The sequence below is a fragment of the Odontomachus brunneus genome, unplaced genomic scaffold, assembly GCF_010583005.1.
Source record: "Odontomachus brunneus isolate Ranch 3 - 2012 unplaced genomic scaffold, Obru_v1 Obru_scaffold_026, whole genome shotgun sequence".
Lineage (NCBI taxonomy): Eukaryota > Metazoa > Arthropoda > Insecta > Hymenoptera > Formicidae > Odontomachus > Odontomachus brunneus.
Genome location: NW_022639476.1, coordinates 418,047 through 434,017, shown reverse-complemented (window position 1 = coordinate 434,017; position 15,971 = coordinate 418,047). Strand labels below are relative to the sequence as shown.

The 15,971-nt window shown below is 39.8% G+C and overlaps 1 protein-coding gene across 11 annotated transcripts in view; it reads right to left on the bottom strand.

Moving 5' to 3' along the window:
* Window positions 1–857: 857 nt before the first annotated feature.
* LOC116842633 (septin-7) overlaps window positions 858–15,971 on the bottom strand; it is a 40,111-nt gene continuing 24,997 nt past the window's right edge. For 9 of the 11 annotated variants that reach the window (XM_032812110.1, XM_032812113.1, XM_032812117.1 and 6 more), the window contains 5 exons: window positions 15,717–15,906; window positions 15,307–15,472; window positions 12,611–12,746; window positions 12,311–12,474; window positions 6,640–10,543 (listed from right to left, as the gene is read on the bottom strand). In XM_032812110.1, the coding sequence (XP_032668001.1) occupies window positions 10,384–10,543; window positions 12,311–12,474; window positions 12,611–12,746; window positions 15,307–15,472; window positions 15,717–15,906 (816 nt within the window). In that variant the 3' untranslated portion in view covers window positions 6,640–10,383. Of the gene's footprint in view, window positions 5,381–6,639; window positions 10,544–12,310; window positions 12,475–12,610; window positions 12,747–15,306; window positions 15,473–15,716; window positions 15,907–15,971 lie in introns of those variants that run through there. The other 2 variants (XM_032812109.1, XM_032812111.1) reach the window with 2 other exon arrangements.

Below are 15,971 nucleotides of genomic sequence, written 5' to 3'. Positions count from 1 at the left end.
TTGTCAGAGGATATTTTAATCGATTGATGTCCAACTCTGTTTTAAGAACGTAGTTTAGCCGATATTTTTTCGGTGTTCACTTTGGATCGTATTAGTCGTTTCCAAATAAAAATTTAGACATTGGAATTAATAAAAAGTTTGATCGTTATTCAAAGCGCTGATGTTATCTAAGAAGATCATATAATAAATAATTGCTTTATGTATAATTTATATTGTTTAACAATATAAATTTTGTTCGCTACCAGTGTCATATATATGTATTGGTAAAAATTTGTTACACATTATCAAGTTAAGTTTGTTTTACATAATCACATTTAAAAAAAAAGTATATACAAAGTAGGCTGTTGAAAGAGCCTTTTAAATAAACTGTGATAGCGAACGTGTTAATACTTAATATGTCTGAGTTTATATTTGGAGTTCTTCACGAACGTGTCGTAATCACTACGAGTCAGACTGCGAATGATAAACTTCGTTGTATTATCCGCTGCTTCATGACGCAAGAGCCGAACAATAGAAAAGGCTGAACTTTGCTTACGTCAATTATATTCCAGAGAATAATAAATACTTTATGAGCGTACGAGAAGAAAGCATACAGGCTCGGTGATGACACGATAGTGATGAACAATGCTGTCAATAATAGCAAAAAATCCTGTGTGTTGTGTCCCACTTCTCGTCTTCGCGCTTCGTCATTGCAGAATGGAGATGAAAACTCCAAGTCCTGAGGAACGTCGAGTCTTTTACGAAGGTATCGCTCCTGCGAATTGATCCAAATTAAAATCAAATCTTTACACATACGACCAACGGGAAAGGCTCGCGGGAGTGAAATGGATCAGAGGAGAGCATCACACACACCCGCGTCATAGTTTTATATATAATTTACTGGATACATATTCTAAAGTGTGTATGTGTGTATGTATGTGTGAATCGGTGTTATGCGCATGTATGTGTTCGTCGCGATACAATAATGAGTCGTTATTACAACTGGTCTACAATTAGCGACGGCAGCTTTGTTTTCGTCTGGCACGGCAAAATATAATTTGTTTCGTCTATCTACCTCTTTTTTCCTTCTTTCCCTCTTTCCAATACATTCTCACGCATCTCCCTGCTCCGTCTTACTCTCGAGCTACCGTAATCACGAATCGATTATTGCGCCCGCGAGCCACTTTACAATGATCCTACAAGTAACCATTTAAACGTTACACAAGCATCGTCCATAGAAATACACATAGTTTTATCGTTACACTTCCCGACTTATCTCTTGGCCTTCGGTTCAGCCTTATAAATAACATCCGTTCCACGTGCCGTGTTCGGCTCGATATCGGCTGCTTTTCTTTTTCCATTTTTGCAGCGCGGAAAAGCGATCGGGCGATTTCGTCGCACCGACAATTAAGTACAATCGACAGTCCGTTTTCCCGCACGTAAGCCTAGTTTAACACAGATTTTACATTTCCAATTTGTTTGATTCGCAATTCTCCGCAGAGCAATCTCGAGGAGAGTCTCTTGATCGTGCTTCTCGAGAACCCGGGGTTTTGTCGCGCGAACATTCAGATCCTCTCGCGCTCCCGCACTCCTGGCTCCTGAGAAATCGTTAGAATTAGCGATTTCCACTTAGGCATTGAAAATGCGGCAGCTCGCTCATTTTATTTCCGACTATCCGACACAATATACGCTAAAAGTGCAAATGGGAGATTAAAATAGCCACGCGTTGGTGAAACGGCACACGCTCGAGCCGGCGAGTCTATTTAGAAAAATGCGTACAAAATAGGAATGTGGCGCACACGCGCACACGCGTGTTTCTCAGCCCCGTGATGTGAAGGGAACGGGGGAAGCATAAAAAAGTATCTATGTAGTAGAATAGAGTATCCATTAACATTGAATATCCATGTGCGAAATTGAATATTGACGAAATTCATTGAAGATCATCCAATGATATATTTTTACTGGCCTTCGCAACACGTTTCGCGAATCTCTTCCTCTCAGCTGCTATTCATTTCTTCTCAATTTCTTCTTTCTTTACGTGTACTTAACGTGTAACAACAAGCGCATCTAGTGAAAGAAAGAAGAGAGCGATTGCGAGAAATGCGACTGAAAGGAACAGATTCTGAGATCGAATGATAAAAATTATGCAATATCAGAAGCAAGCGCGAATTCGCACATCTGGCTACCCGAAAAAAACAAAATTTGTTGAGAAGCGCTCTGTTCTCAGGGTCTAGAATTGCCTACCGGCATGTCGAGTGGCAGCTCAATGTATTTCCCCTGAACCCTTCAAACGCGCCCACGGGATTTTCCTAAGGAGAATCCCGCGCACGATGCTTCAACTTCGCGGTAACCAAAGAGACCGCTCGCTAGCGTTACAAAATGCTCAACACCCCCCTCGTCTTGGCACAGAAGTAACTTAAGTAGCTTAGTATTCCTAAACATGTTAACTTGGACGGATTCCAGACGGCGCGTCCCGGTTCGACAATTCTCGTCATTGAATGAGAATGTCTCATATATTAATGGACAAAAGCAATGCATCAATTATGCGATAGTTATTCTACTTCTTTTTTAAGAATTATATTTGGCGTTACCGCGACGGAGGATCTCTAAATTGTATTTCACGATCCAATGGAAAGATACCACCGCGAATAAAAAACGCGTTTCGACTAAATTAAACTCTGTAAATGAAAAACAAAAGGAAGGAAAAGCGCACCGTCTCGAATCGCGGTGGTCCAAACATACTTAGATTTATTTTTATACAACGATTCATTCTTATCGTAACCGATAATTGTCGCGCCCCGCGCAGAAGCGGCGGCTTACATGTACATGAACTTTAAAGTTACGCTTACGCATTCCTCTTGCATTATATTTATACATAAATATATATATTTCTTTATATGTATATATATATGTATATATATGGTCGCTTGTTTTTCGTGTAATATCATGTTCGGCCTCCCTCTGCGGCTCACAATTATCTTCATCACACACGCGAGACTTATCGTATGTTTTCTTATGCCATAGTCGTACTCGAAATATCGCTGCTTCGAAGACGGCGGTGATTGAATGAACGAAAAATAAGAAATGTTCGAAACCGTCATATCTCTGATAATTATACAGTCAGTGGAGAAAAGGTTGCAGTACTTTCTTTTTCAATAAGCTTCACTATATATCCATATTCACAATTAAATAAGAATGTTTTTTTAATAATTATTAGAAAGAATAAATTTTTCTATTCGGATGTCGAATGTGTTCTGAAATTCATTGAAATCAAAGCACTACAATACCAACTGCCCTTTCATTGAGTGTATTATATTAATCGTGAAATTCAAAGAACTGCGATAAACCATCTTAAATATTTCTTACAATTCGATTCGAGACAATCCAATAAGGTTGTCAAAGCAACATGAATTTCTCTCGTTCGACAAATCGCCAAGCGTAATAATAGACCTCGTTCTTCCTAACTGCAATTGTGTAACATTGGAATTTTGCTCTTTTTTCCCTTTAACACTCAATTATATACCCATTTCATTTTAAAGGCAAACAATGCAATCTAGTTCAGCTAAAAAGAATAGACATGATGCTATCTCTCTTCTTGATTTCCTAAACAGCTAAAAAATCTTAAGAAATATTTGATTACTCTAATTACAAGGTATAATGATATGATGAATATCTTCAAGCACAACCGATTGTACGACGGTACTCGGTCGCTGTTTCGTGTTCATTTAATCCGTTCGTTATAATCGTGATCGACGGAGGGCGGCTCGAACGTGACGCTCTCTCGTAACGCGGAAAGTACATGATTTTTTTTTTAGCGGGACTAACTATCTCCGAGGAAAAATGTACGAAAGTTACGTTCTCCAAAAAATTACGTCTACGTGTTTTGTACAATTGTGTCGTAAGTAAATGGCGGTCGCGGATTGAACGGTGGTAAGCGTCGTATAAGAAGACTTTTGTGTCAGTCGCATGTCTTGTTCTTTCCCTTGTTCCTCTTGTCTTCTTCCTCGAATACTAATAGGAAGCGCGAAAAAGCACAGGCGGCAGAGACAACTTCGTCTCACTCAAAAGATGACGAATCAACGTCTTCTTTCTCTTTTTCTCTCGCACACACACACACACACACACACACACACACACACACACACACACACACACACACACACACACATACACACACACACACACACACACTCACTCAGTCCGTATTCTCTAAAATTTACTTGAGCGAAATCTCACTCGAAAAATGGAGTGATAATCGAGTCACTTAAACTTGAATAATTTTTCACTCAAATAAATATTTTCGTTCGAAAACAAAATATGAGTTAGGAGTGATTTTCTAAAAGTTATAAAATGCCAAATATTGGTTCTGATCCTTTGACTGGAACAACGTTATACATAACATTCATGTAAAAGCAACTACCAAATCTTGGAATCTAATCAACTCAGCATCTAACATCAAACGTGTATCCAGAATGAGACTTCACTGATATAAACTGATAAGACTTGATATCTTTCAATGATTCAGAAAGAAATTCATTCTACTAAAAAAAGTTACACATATGGACAAAGTCCATATTATATTGCATGGTCGAAGTTAAACGTTTACTTTCGTGGTTCCGAATTACAATATCTTATCGTATTATCGCTTTGAGTGAACGTTCACTTGTTTCGAGTGAGATCTACAACCGGGGAAATTTTAAGAGTAGCTTTGCAAGAAGCAGCATATTTTGCGAAACAACGAAACAGGATCGATCACCAATCTTCGACGCGCGTATCCCGGACTATCGTCGTTTGGAAGGAAGGATATCGCCTATCCCTAGTCGCGTTCTGGGTCCTCCAGAATAATACGCGAGAAGAACACGCAAAAGCGTCGTGGACCCACAGTGATTACTGAATTTATGAAGTGTTAGCTCGCATAAATTCTTCACAAAAATTTGTCAACTTCCGCGACAACTTGTCCTCTATCCTTCTCGCTACTGACTGGCTATTTTGCAGATTCACAGGTCCTTCTCGGACTCAATCATTGAGCGTAGCGCTACTACCTCCGTGAATACTGTGTTTCAAGAGAGAGAATCATTATCTCTCCGAGTTTCTTCTTCGCGGCTTTTCCTTCAGTCGCTGCATGCACAAAGCACGCGTCGAGATCGCCGATCCACCCGTGAGATTGCAGATCGCTATGTAATCGCACCTATCGAGCCCTACCAAATTGATCAGAATCTACCTATAGCCGTACTCGTCATTGGTAATCGTCGTCGCCGGGAATATACGACAACCGCGCCGGAACCGCCGTTCCTATCTGCCTGTCTGTCCGTTTGCCACTCATTTTCTTTCTCTTTCTTTAACCGTGTTTGATTAGAAGAGGCCCTTCTTCTTGTTCTTCTTATCTTTACCGTCAACAGCCCTGAAAGAAGAATTCCCATATAAAGCAGCTGTTCGAATATTGCTATATATAACGTAAACTAATACAGCGCGCGCATACATATTGCCGATAAAGAGGTGACAATTTTTGCAAGATCATCGAAATATCAGATGATGCGTTCCGGTTGCGACGGTCAAGATCCTCTTCTAATCCGCAACGTTGCGCGCCTGCATAAGATATGAAGCTTGTCTTGAATGGAAATATTATGAAGACTAACAGATGGAATCGATCTAGGTGAAGGATTTGAAGTTAGTTTTGTGATCGGACATTCTCTTTCTCTGTTGGTTATCGATTGTGATTAGAATTGAAATGATAATTATATATGCGCGCGTATATGCAATATATCCATTACAATATAATACTTTCTCAATTTCTTAGAATAAAATGTCATTTAAAAAGTAGAAATTTGCTTGAAACGATGTGATGAAGATATCGTCACTCGAAATTATAAAAGTCAATGTTTAATATGAACTTAGATCCATACAAGTGAATATTCTAATCGATTAGAGTGAATTTATTTTTGTGTGAAACAGTTGAGTTACATCAAAGATACATTCCTCTATTTTGAATAAGAATATTCATTCGACAATTCTGAATGAAGAAGTCACGATATATAAATGCAAAGTCACTCGAATGTTAATGATTCGATTGCGACTCTATTTTATAAATAAAATTTCATTCGAAGAAATTTAGAGAGAGAGAGAGAGTATATAATTTTATATATATATATATATATATATATATATATATATATATATATATATCTCACGTATAAAATATATAATAATACACTTGTATTACTTACATCAACAAGAAATTCGTTATTTTCGTCTGACGTAGTCCTATACTTTTTATAAATATCGCGAGGAAGATTTTTTTATTATATTTCGACGGTGTTTTACTTCGATACATGTATTATTTTGAAAGAACTGTAATTGATCGATTCGGAAGCATAATACCGACGTTCAACAAAAAAGTCTAAAGCGGCACGCAACTCGCAGCCGATCACAGTATGTAATTCGTTATGCGAAATTATTTGCAATTTTTTGCGAATAAAAAATCTATTCATGCGAAAAACCATGCTTCAATCCCATCTTTTGGTCGCCACCAAGGAGCAATAACATGCTAAATCAATCGTATGTCCAGAAAGTTATGTCATGTCTACCGTGTGTTTTCGTTGCTTTCAATTTTGCCTTTGATGCCGTTTGGCGTATCTTACGTCTGCTTTTTCTCTTGCGAAATACATGAATACATTTGTGTATTTGAGTGTTTGTACAAATATTTGCACTTTGCACACGGTATTTGCACTCTCGAACATTTATGCTAATTGCAGATACATATGCACACATGAAAGTATCATTAACATATCGCCACTTTAATTTCTTGCATATGGAAAGATGGAAAAGGGTAAATAAATTCATAAAAATCAACAAAGAAAATCCACCATATTATTTAAATATTGATTTAAAATTCAATTAAACTCTGAAATTTATAATTACCGCGGTAGTGCGAAACGTTCTCTTAAGTTATGTAAAACGCGATTAACATTGCAGATCAACTCATTAAAGTGACGATATATTGTAAAACGGTGGACATTGTACGGAGCAAATTATGACGCGGAAAATAACGAGGGAAGACTGTGTGCCACATTGTTCAGTTTTGTGAGTTTTCGCATTTCTCACTTATTTACTCGCTCGTTTGAATCCTCTTTTTCTTGCGACATAGATACACACAATTTTCCCTCGTCGCTTCGCTTACGATCTGAATACAGATAAGCTAAAAATCGCATGAGGACTGAAAACTGTTAGTAAATGTTTTAGGTAAGCATTGGCGTTTATTTTGCGAAAAAAAAAGATCGAAATCTTCAAATTAACAATGTATAATTGTCTGTGAGTAATTATTAGTAGTAGGCGGTTGTTATCCTCTACCAAGCTGTCTATTTTTTCGGTTTTCCTTTATCTTAATACTTAAAAATTTTTTGAGATTCAAAAAATCCCGTTTGAGACAGGACATCAGATCATGCTTGCGCGAAAGAATTTATTCGAGAAACAATGGCAATCTTCGAACAGTCTTTAAAATGGCAAGAAACATATTTCAATAACAAAGAATACGAACAAAAAAGAATACGCGTGATAGTCGAACGAATATGAGATCGACAGCTTGCTTAGAGTTTACAATGTCCCGATTTCTTTCTAATTGCGCGAGCATACGAAATGGTCATTCGTACAAATCAACCCTTTACCGCGTGGTGTTTGAACATTGTGTGGAGAACATTGATTTTGGGAAAGAACGGGTGAGGTATGAACAAAGTGCCTGTTTTCTTCTCCTCAAGAAAAAAGGAAAAACACAAGAGACTTTCGAATCTTGTTGTAATTTTGTTTCGCAGTTTGGAACTTGAAAAAATAAAGGACGTTTCATTAACGCTTCCTCAGCGATTAATTCCGCGCAAACATTTAATCTGTTATCGCGCGACATAAGCATAAAAGCGTCAGTCGAACAGTAAAGTCGGAAACGTTGATTTTGCGTGTCATTCTAGTACAAAATACACGCATAGCTCAGCTAACCGACAAAATGATGAAACTGCATTAATCTTCGCTAACGTTATCATATTACGTACGAGAGGAGGAGAATTCAAGACGGATAAAAGCGGCTTTGCCGTCACATGAGAATATGACCATCGGAAAGGATAAGATGTGAACGTCAGTTTATTTGAGATGAGTGCAAATAAGAGATGACACAGCAAATCGCGTTGTTTATGGGGCTTTATCGCGGCGAGAGAGGCAGGGCTGACTGATTATGGCACGCGTCACATGCGGTAAAGAGTTGAGAGGTCCGAGGAGGTCGTGTGTAAAACGCAGGTTTAGAGTACAAAAAACGACGTTTACGACGAGGTAAAAAAAATGAGTTTTGTACACGACTTTTGCTGTTGCCCGTGTTACATCGTTATCTCGTTTTATAAAAGTCCGTGCCAAAAATATGTTGCTAAATTGTACATACAAGCTATAATACTTAATACGGTGTGAAGTATCATCTACATGTTTTTTACCATGATTTATGTACTATTTAATAATGTTCTCGCGTTGTGTAAGAGATTCTACACACGCATGTTTGTACGTGTAAAGTCTGTATTAGACTAGATATATTTAAGGATTGCAGGTTGATGACTGGAACTCGATCGATTGAGACAAGACGAATCACGATCGAAATTACTCGTGATCGTCGTGAATTCAAATCTTTCATCTGCAATCCTTAGTTTTCAATACTTAGTCTGATACGGCCTTAACGACGTGGATTACGACGGATAAGAGGAAATGATGAATAAAATGAGAAACGACCATGAACGCGCATGAAAGAGATTCATGGACAACGGTGAATGGGAGTGTGTATGAGAAGAATCGCGTTTTCTGAACGCGCGTAATTCCTCGCTATGAACTTTGAACCGGATATACGCGACTTCGTCGAAGTGAAGAAACTTGTTATTAGAGTAGGGACAGAATGTTCGGGAAAAATGCGGCGAGAGCGACGAGCATCGAATGTTATTCATGAAATATTCGAAATAAAAATATTTTCGTTTAATAAGAGAATAAATGTCGATTATCTGCTCTCTGAACTTTTTTAGCGAAATTCCACTCGAAAAGTAAAATAAAATAAGATTGGAAAATAAAATTCAACACATTCTTGATTCGTCGAAGAACTTTTCGTCGGTTTATAATCTTTAATACGTGTGTTCTAGTTAGATAATAAATATATTTTAATTAAATAAGAAGGCGAAATAACGGAAATTTCGATTCAAGTCATTGAAGCGCGGTTGACCTCTAATCGAGAGTCAAACTTTCGTCATTGAATATATTCGTCGAATGACACTCTAAAGCGTTACTCCTTTTAGTTTCCAGTTTCTCGAAACTTAGTCCAGCTGGAAATGCCGTGTACTGAATAGCCGTTCGATTCAAGGTGATTCAAGTTGAACGCAAAAATCGCTCAAAACGGACCCTCAACAACTTTGTCCAGCTTGTTCGCCATTTTCTGCATTTTCCACGACACTCGTCCCTCATTTATATCGATTCTCACTCGGCTTTGATTGAACGTTAATAGGTGTATTGTTGCACTTGTATACTGTCCCGAAATGCACGTGGTTCTAATGAGACCGATACCTATAAAAACGAACGAGAAACAAGGCATGAGGTGATTGAATGCGAGACGGAACGATCGATTGTAAAATCGCTGGAATGTGGTTTACCACACTGGATCGCGTTTATCGTATGTGTGCCTCGTGTACGCGACATTACTCTCCTTTTTCTTTTTTTTTTTTTATGGCGTAGCTTACGACAGACACTTCTCGTTAGAAATATACAGTCGCTTTGGATTACGATATGTATCGAACTCGGGTTAAACGAGTGTAACGCACGCGAGTCGATGCGAATAAGTGCCACCTATACGATAATAATGATAATGGCTGTGTCAAAAACAAATACGCGTGTTCGAATTGTTTCACACAGTCGTGGAAGCTAATCGTGACTGATGATCGCAGTTGATCAGTCCGACAATCAGAATATCTGATGTGATCCGAAAGAATCGATTTACCACACCGTGCGTGGATTCGTTGATTATTTGGAACTTGAGGAGAAAAGTAAAATTTAGACAGGCGGCACTTACTCCTCTCAACAAGTATGAAGAGATTCTTTTCTCAGCCCTTCATCAGGCGATCGAGGTCGTGTGATCTTGTAACATGCGCTCTTTCATGTAAAATATTTCTCTTTTTCTCGTATCTTCGGCTATCCTCTGATTTGATTGTTCTCGACTGGTCTAAAAAGAAGACCTTTTGATTTCCATTCTCGCTTCGACCCACTACTAGGAATCTTTTTCGTGTCTGAGCAGCCTTATCGCCGGAAAGACCAGGATCGTCTGAATGAGGGTTGGAGAGCGCGTCGAGTGAGAAATTCGCGACCTCGACACACGAGTCTCGCGAAGCGTGTCCGACAAGTCTATTAGGGGTGCTCAGGATGCTGTATGACAAGCTGTATCTGTGTGGGGCTGTCTTGAGGTGATTTGAAACTGGTGTGACGGCGGAGGAGGCTGCCTATCCCTCGGGACCCTCTCAACGTACTCCCGCCACCTCCAGATCCCTCGGAGGACATCGATCCCGTCCTAGATCAGGAGGACACCGCGATATGGTATACACACAAGAGTGACAAACAAACCGGGCTCTCTCTTTCTTACTTTCATTCTTTTTTTCTTTTCGTTTCTTTTCTTTCGTTGCGAACGTACAACCGAACAAAGAGAAAGACGCGCGGCGTGTGATCGCGGCCTTAGATCTACGTGATGATTGGATCATTGGTCATCAACGTGAGACATTAACAACAGTCACCCTGGCGAACCGCCGACGTTCTTCTTCACGCGGTAAGCAATATTTTGTTTCAGAGTGTGCGACGCATGAAACGTCAGCGGTTCGACGTTAAGACGTCGCATTTGGCGCTGAATGGGTCTGCCCGGTCTCGATCCATCCAGGTAACATGAAGTCAGACAAATGTCTTTTGGACAAGACTTTTTTTTCTAACGACTGGTGACTACCATTCGTTCGTATTGCTGGGATGAGTCGTTTTAACACTAAATAGAAACATTTTCCTTTTTCATGGCAAATTCAAATGCCGGGCAATCTCGTTCAGTGCTAAACGCGCGATAAGAAAAAAATGGTTCGTGGGAGTCGCGTGATGCGTGTGCGAACTATACCCCGTTAGTGTGTAAAAATTATAAAACAAAATTCGATTGCGCGCACGCACACACAGACTTATGTACACACGGGAATCGGTCTGGTTGAAAATATCATGTCGATGATGATGATTACTCTGTGATTAGTGCAAGCTTCGTGAAAGCGACCGGGACAGTAAAGGAACGTAAATGTCAAGCGTGGACGGCAATATTGCGGCACAAACGGCAACTACGAGATCTCACATTAAATCTAAACACGTATTAATGACTACGAGACACAGCAGATAGCGAGGCCCACACATCGTACTATACAGTACGTCGGTCGATTCACTATTCGTGTTCTTGTTTCGGTCACAAATTTCTCGAGCTCGACTTTTCACGGATAATTTCACCACATCTTCCTGATCGTGTGATCAATGTTCATTCGCGAGTCAGAACGAGAAATTGAAATTGGTATCAAAAATACCGTCTTTATACTGCCGATACTTCCGTATTACACAAAAACAAGAATAATAAAAAGAATACCGGTACGACCTTGTATATCAGTACAATATTATTTATCGATATCACGATATTTGATATAACATCGGTATCACAGCGAAATCATCCAAAACACAGTTACATCGCTGTCGAAACGCTAGTTAATTTTCGTAAACCCGTAAAAATGTTTACTTTGAAGAATCTTGCATTAACAGTCGGTGGACGACTTCTGCGACCGAAAAAAAGCACGGTAGTGGGCGAGACACAGACTACAAGAAAGCTGTCATCAAAGCTGCGTTAGACTCTAAATTACGTTGTGTGGTTTTTGCATCTTCAAAAACCGAATATTTAAGCAACTCGAAACTCAGATACTAAATCACCAGCGACACAGCTGCAATTGATATATATATATATATATATATATATATATATATATATATACACACACGCACACACACATGTATAGTTGTTTCGTTAATTGCTCGTAATTGTGTTAGCGTCTCTGACGTAAACAATAGGAAAAAATAGAGTCAAACTATACGAAGACATTTCTCTTCCTTTACGGAGGTATTTCGTGCGAGAAAAATAACATATCTTGCTCGAGACACAATACAAAAAAAGTACAAATAAATAAACGTGTGATATAGAGTGCAACTGTGAAATCACAACGATCGAAGGTAATGTGTCGCTTTTCTTCTCCTTTCTTTCTGAATGAGGGCTACTTACTCTTTCGAATTCGCTTCTAAACTGCGTCTACGTAATTCTTCAATACTGTGGCCGGTCTGCTGCTCCCAGGCAGTCTTCTCCGCCTCGAACGCCCGTCTCTTCTCCTCCAATTCTCGCACTTGCTGCTCTAACGAGCGTCGCATTTGTTCGTGTCTTCTCTGCAACTGTTTTCAAAATTTTCGCATGAATATCGACATCGTTTACATTTTATATGTAAAAAAGAGATATGAAAATAAATGGAACCTATTACGTGAGAAATGCAAACAAAAGTGCACAAGGATGTAGATATGTCTCACTTACATCCGCTTCAGAGTCCTTCAGTTTCTGCTTCTTCTCGCGAACTTTCATCTCAAACACCTGTTCCATTTCCGTCTCCATCTTCTTCATTTTGTTATCGTGTTCTCTCTTCTCTTCTTCCAGCTGTGCTAACGGGTTCCTACGAAATATCCCAGTGGGCTCGGATTAAAACTAACCGATTAAATTCGCCAGTACAAGAAGATACAGGATAACGCGGGAGATCGTATCAGATATCCTCGATACTTATCTAACCCTTGATCAGCGTTCTACTTATGTCTACAAGCTCCCGTTAGCTCTTTGCGGCACGAGAGACTCGACTCTCTACTTTGAATTTCGCAAATAAATCTCAAAGTCAGAATTGGAAAAGACAATATAATCATCTATCTAATATATATCCAAGTATCACGGTTAATAGTGCTTTACTCTCCAGGATTATTGCAGATAGTAACTAATAGTGCTGCAAAAAGATAACGGTAAATTATAACAACCATCAAATGACGTGGCGTCGTTATGAACAAACTATGCGTGTCACGAGTGTTCCAGATTTATTACAAAAAATATTCGAGATATTCTTTTTCCTCCGCGTACATCCGCCTTTCGTTGCGGACAATCAATGGAAAAAGCATAACAGCGAAACAGCTATTCCCGCTAATAATAGCACGATGGAGCGTATAACTCGTCGAATAAATTCCAACAAGGCCACGATCAGTTAAGGGTTAAACGCTGGAGCCTGGATTTGCATTGAATCGATGCCACACAAATTACATCCAATAATTGGTTTCCTATTTCATCACTATTTCGAGCTATCGTGGCGATTAGAATATCGCTTTTCAACTCACAGGAGTTCAACAATTCGTTTATAAAGCACATCGCGAAGCGACTAGGTTGAGAGAAAAAATCGTTAATCTTATTAAAATAATAATTATTTTTTGTGCCAACTAAATAGCATTCAAAATGGTTCTCTAACTGCAATTATCTCACTATGCAAAATTTCACTTATATTATATTATTTCACAAATATCAGACAGACTTTTCTATAAACGTGTATAGACGCTATGTGCGATAACATTCGTTGACAGTTCGATTCGTTCTTCCGTCATTTCTATACGACGCAAATCCGAGGCTCCTGTGTGAAAAGTAGATAATAGTAAAATCTGTAGAGCTACAACAAGATATTTACAGGCACTGTAAAAAATAACGCTAGCTATGCTAAACTACCGTACACAATACTGCAAGATACTAATGCCAAGGGACAAACGTATAATATAATAAAGGCGGCAGGCAAACGTAAATAGTGTTACATCTAATGTGTGAGATCTATCTTATCACTTGTTCTGTCTCTAAAGAACGTACAATTATTCGCGTCGATTATTTTTCTTGGAGGCCTCACTGTATACGCATCGGACGCAAACGCTACATCGTCGTTTTAAAATGCCGGATTAAAAAAAGCAAAAGAAAGGAATACACCCCGTTTACATTTCGATCTTCTATGATACAAAGCTCTCTCTTTACAACATCCGACACAACATCGATATGTAATATCTCGCGCGCAGTGAGCCCTCCCGATAAATGGAAGATCCCAAGAAAAAAGTTTTCGAAACTCGACAAGGCTTGTGCACACAAAACCATAGGTACATCCTTTTCAGCCTTATTGAAGGACTTACCACACCGTCATGAAACTGTTCATCACTCCTGGAGGGCACAAACTGACCAATAAGAAATTCACCATTAAAATTCGCACGGGGCGACGACGCGCTGTCGAGGTGGCGCGAAGAACAAGAAGAAGAAGCAACCACCTGGCAGCGTTCTCGTGTCTAATCTAAGGATACAAATCATCGTTCGCGATCGAGATAACGCTACTAACGATAATTCGAGCGCGAAACTGTGGGCCTTGGATAATGTTTGCATGCACAACCTTTCCTCCCTCATCTGTGAAGAATTCCTCGGAAAACGGAAAAATCAGAAAACGCAAACGACACACTGGTGTGGTGGTGATGGTGGTTACAAGCTGCGTTTCTCATTTACACAAGTACACACAATCGACAATCGACTTAAGAACCGGCAGCGACAATTTCCGGCGTCGGTATATACTGTGGTGATATACTGAAGCTCGAAATAAAACGATCTCAACGCATATACACAGACGAGTGCTCGCTCGAGACACGCTGCGTGCTCAAATCAAACTCAATGAAACAAACAATCTGGGACTTGCGGCGAGTACACCGAATAGACAAAGCGAGGCGTGTCGTGATCTTCATCAGACGGACGGACGGGTCCGACTAAGGAAGATGAATCGTCCCATCATTTAATTTTTTTTTATCGCGTCCGACGATAATGTTGATATCGCGCCACACTGGGAACAGGTGAATTAATCAATTGGGCGACACATTACGTGACATGAGGCTAAGTGGCTGTCGCAACGAGGGACGTGTATACTTTTGGGGGCTTGCCCTTCTTCTCGTCTCTCTCGACTTCAGCGAAATGAGCGGTAACCAAGCGAGTGGTTCGAGGAATCTTCGCATCTTTAAGATCACGACACACGACCGATTCGTCTACTTCGACGAACTAAGAGGTACATCTATTCCTCGACAAAGTGTTCTAGCACGATTATATATCTTTCGCTCGCTCTTTCCCACATAATCAGACGGAACATTTATGAGAAATCGCAAAACTAATCAAGCGACACGTGTGGTACTTACTTATTCGAGGCCTTTGTCGGCTTGCCGTCGACACCCAGGCCGGCTAACGTGCGACACCGGAAGTTCTCGTAGTGCACATTGTTCGTCACGTCTTTCAGATCCTGCACGTGTGTCCTCACCACCATATTTCGAAGGGCTATGAAGTCGCAGTGTTCCAGATTCTCGACTGTGTGCAGATAAAGAAAGGAACATGGAAAAATACAGTTGCAATTGTTAAATGCTCAAGTGAAGGATCAATGCGTTTCAAGTTACATTTCTTCATCGTATCTTCAGTAATTCGATCCATCAGTTGAGCGTTCGTTACAATTAATGGAGATCAACGCAATAGCAATCAACGTGTTAAAGTGGAGATTCTTCTTCGCATTTCAGACATGATGACGATAGATCGATGATTTATATCAAATGCGTACCTTCTGCGATTCCCCAGGGATACTTTCTGCCCCGCACTTTCTTGCCGTCGTGTTCGACAACAGTGTTCGCTCCTACAACCGCGAACGGTACTCGGTCCCTCAACACCTTGTGGAGTTTATTCTCTTCCTCCTCTTCCACCTCCGGAAACTCGTAGATCTTGATCTTGTGTTGCGCAATCTCATTCAAAATCTGAAAACGTCAGTCGGAATGTCAGTACGTGTGATGTTACTTCTCCTTCAAATTTCTTTTATTTT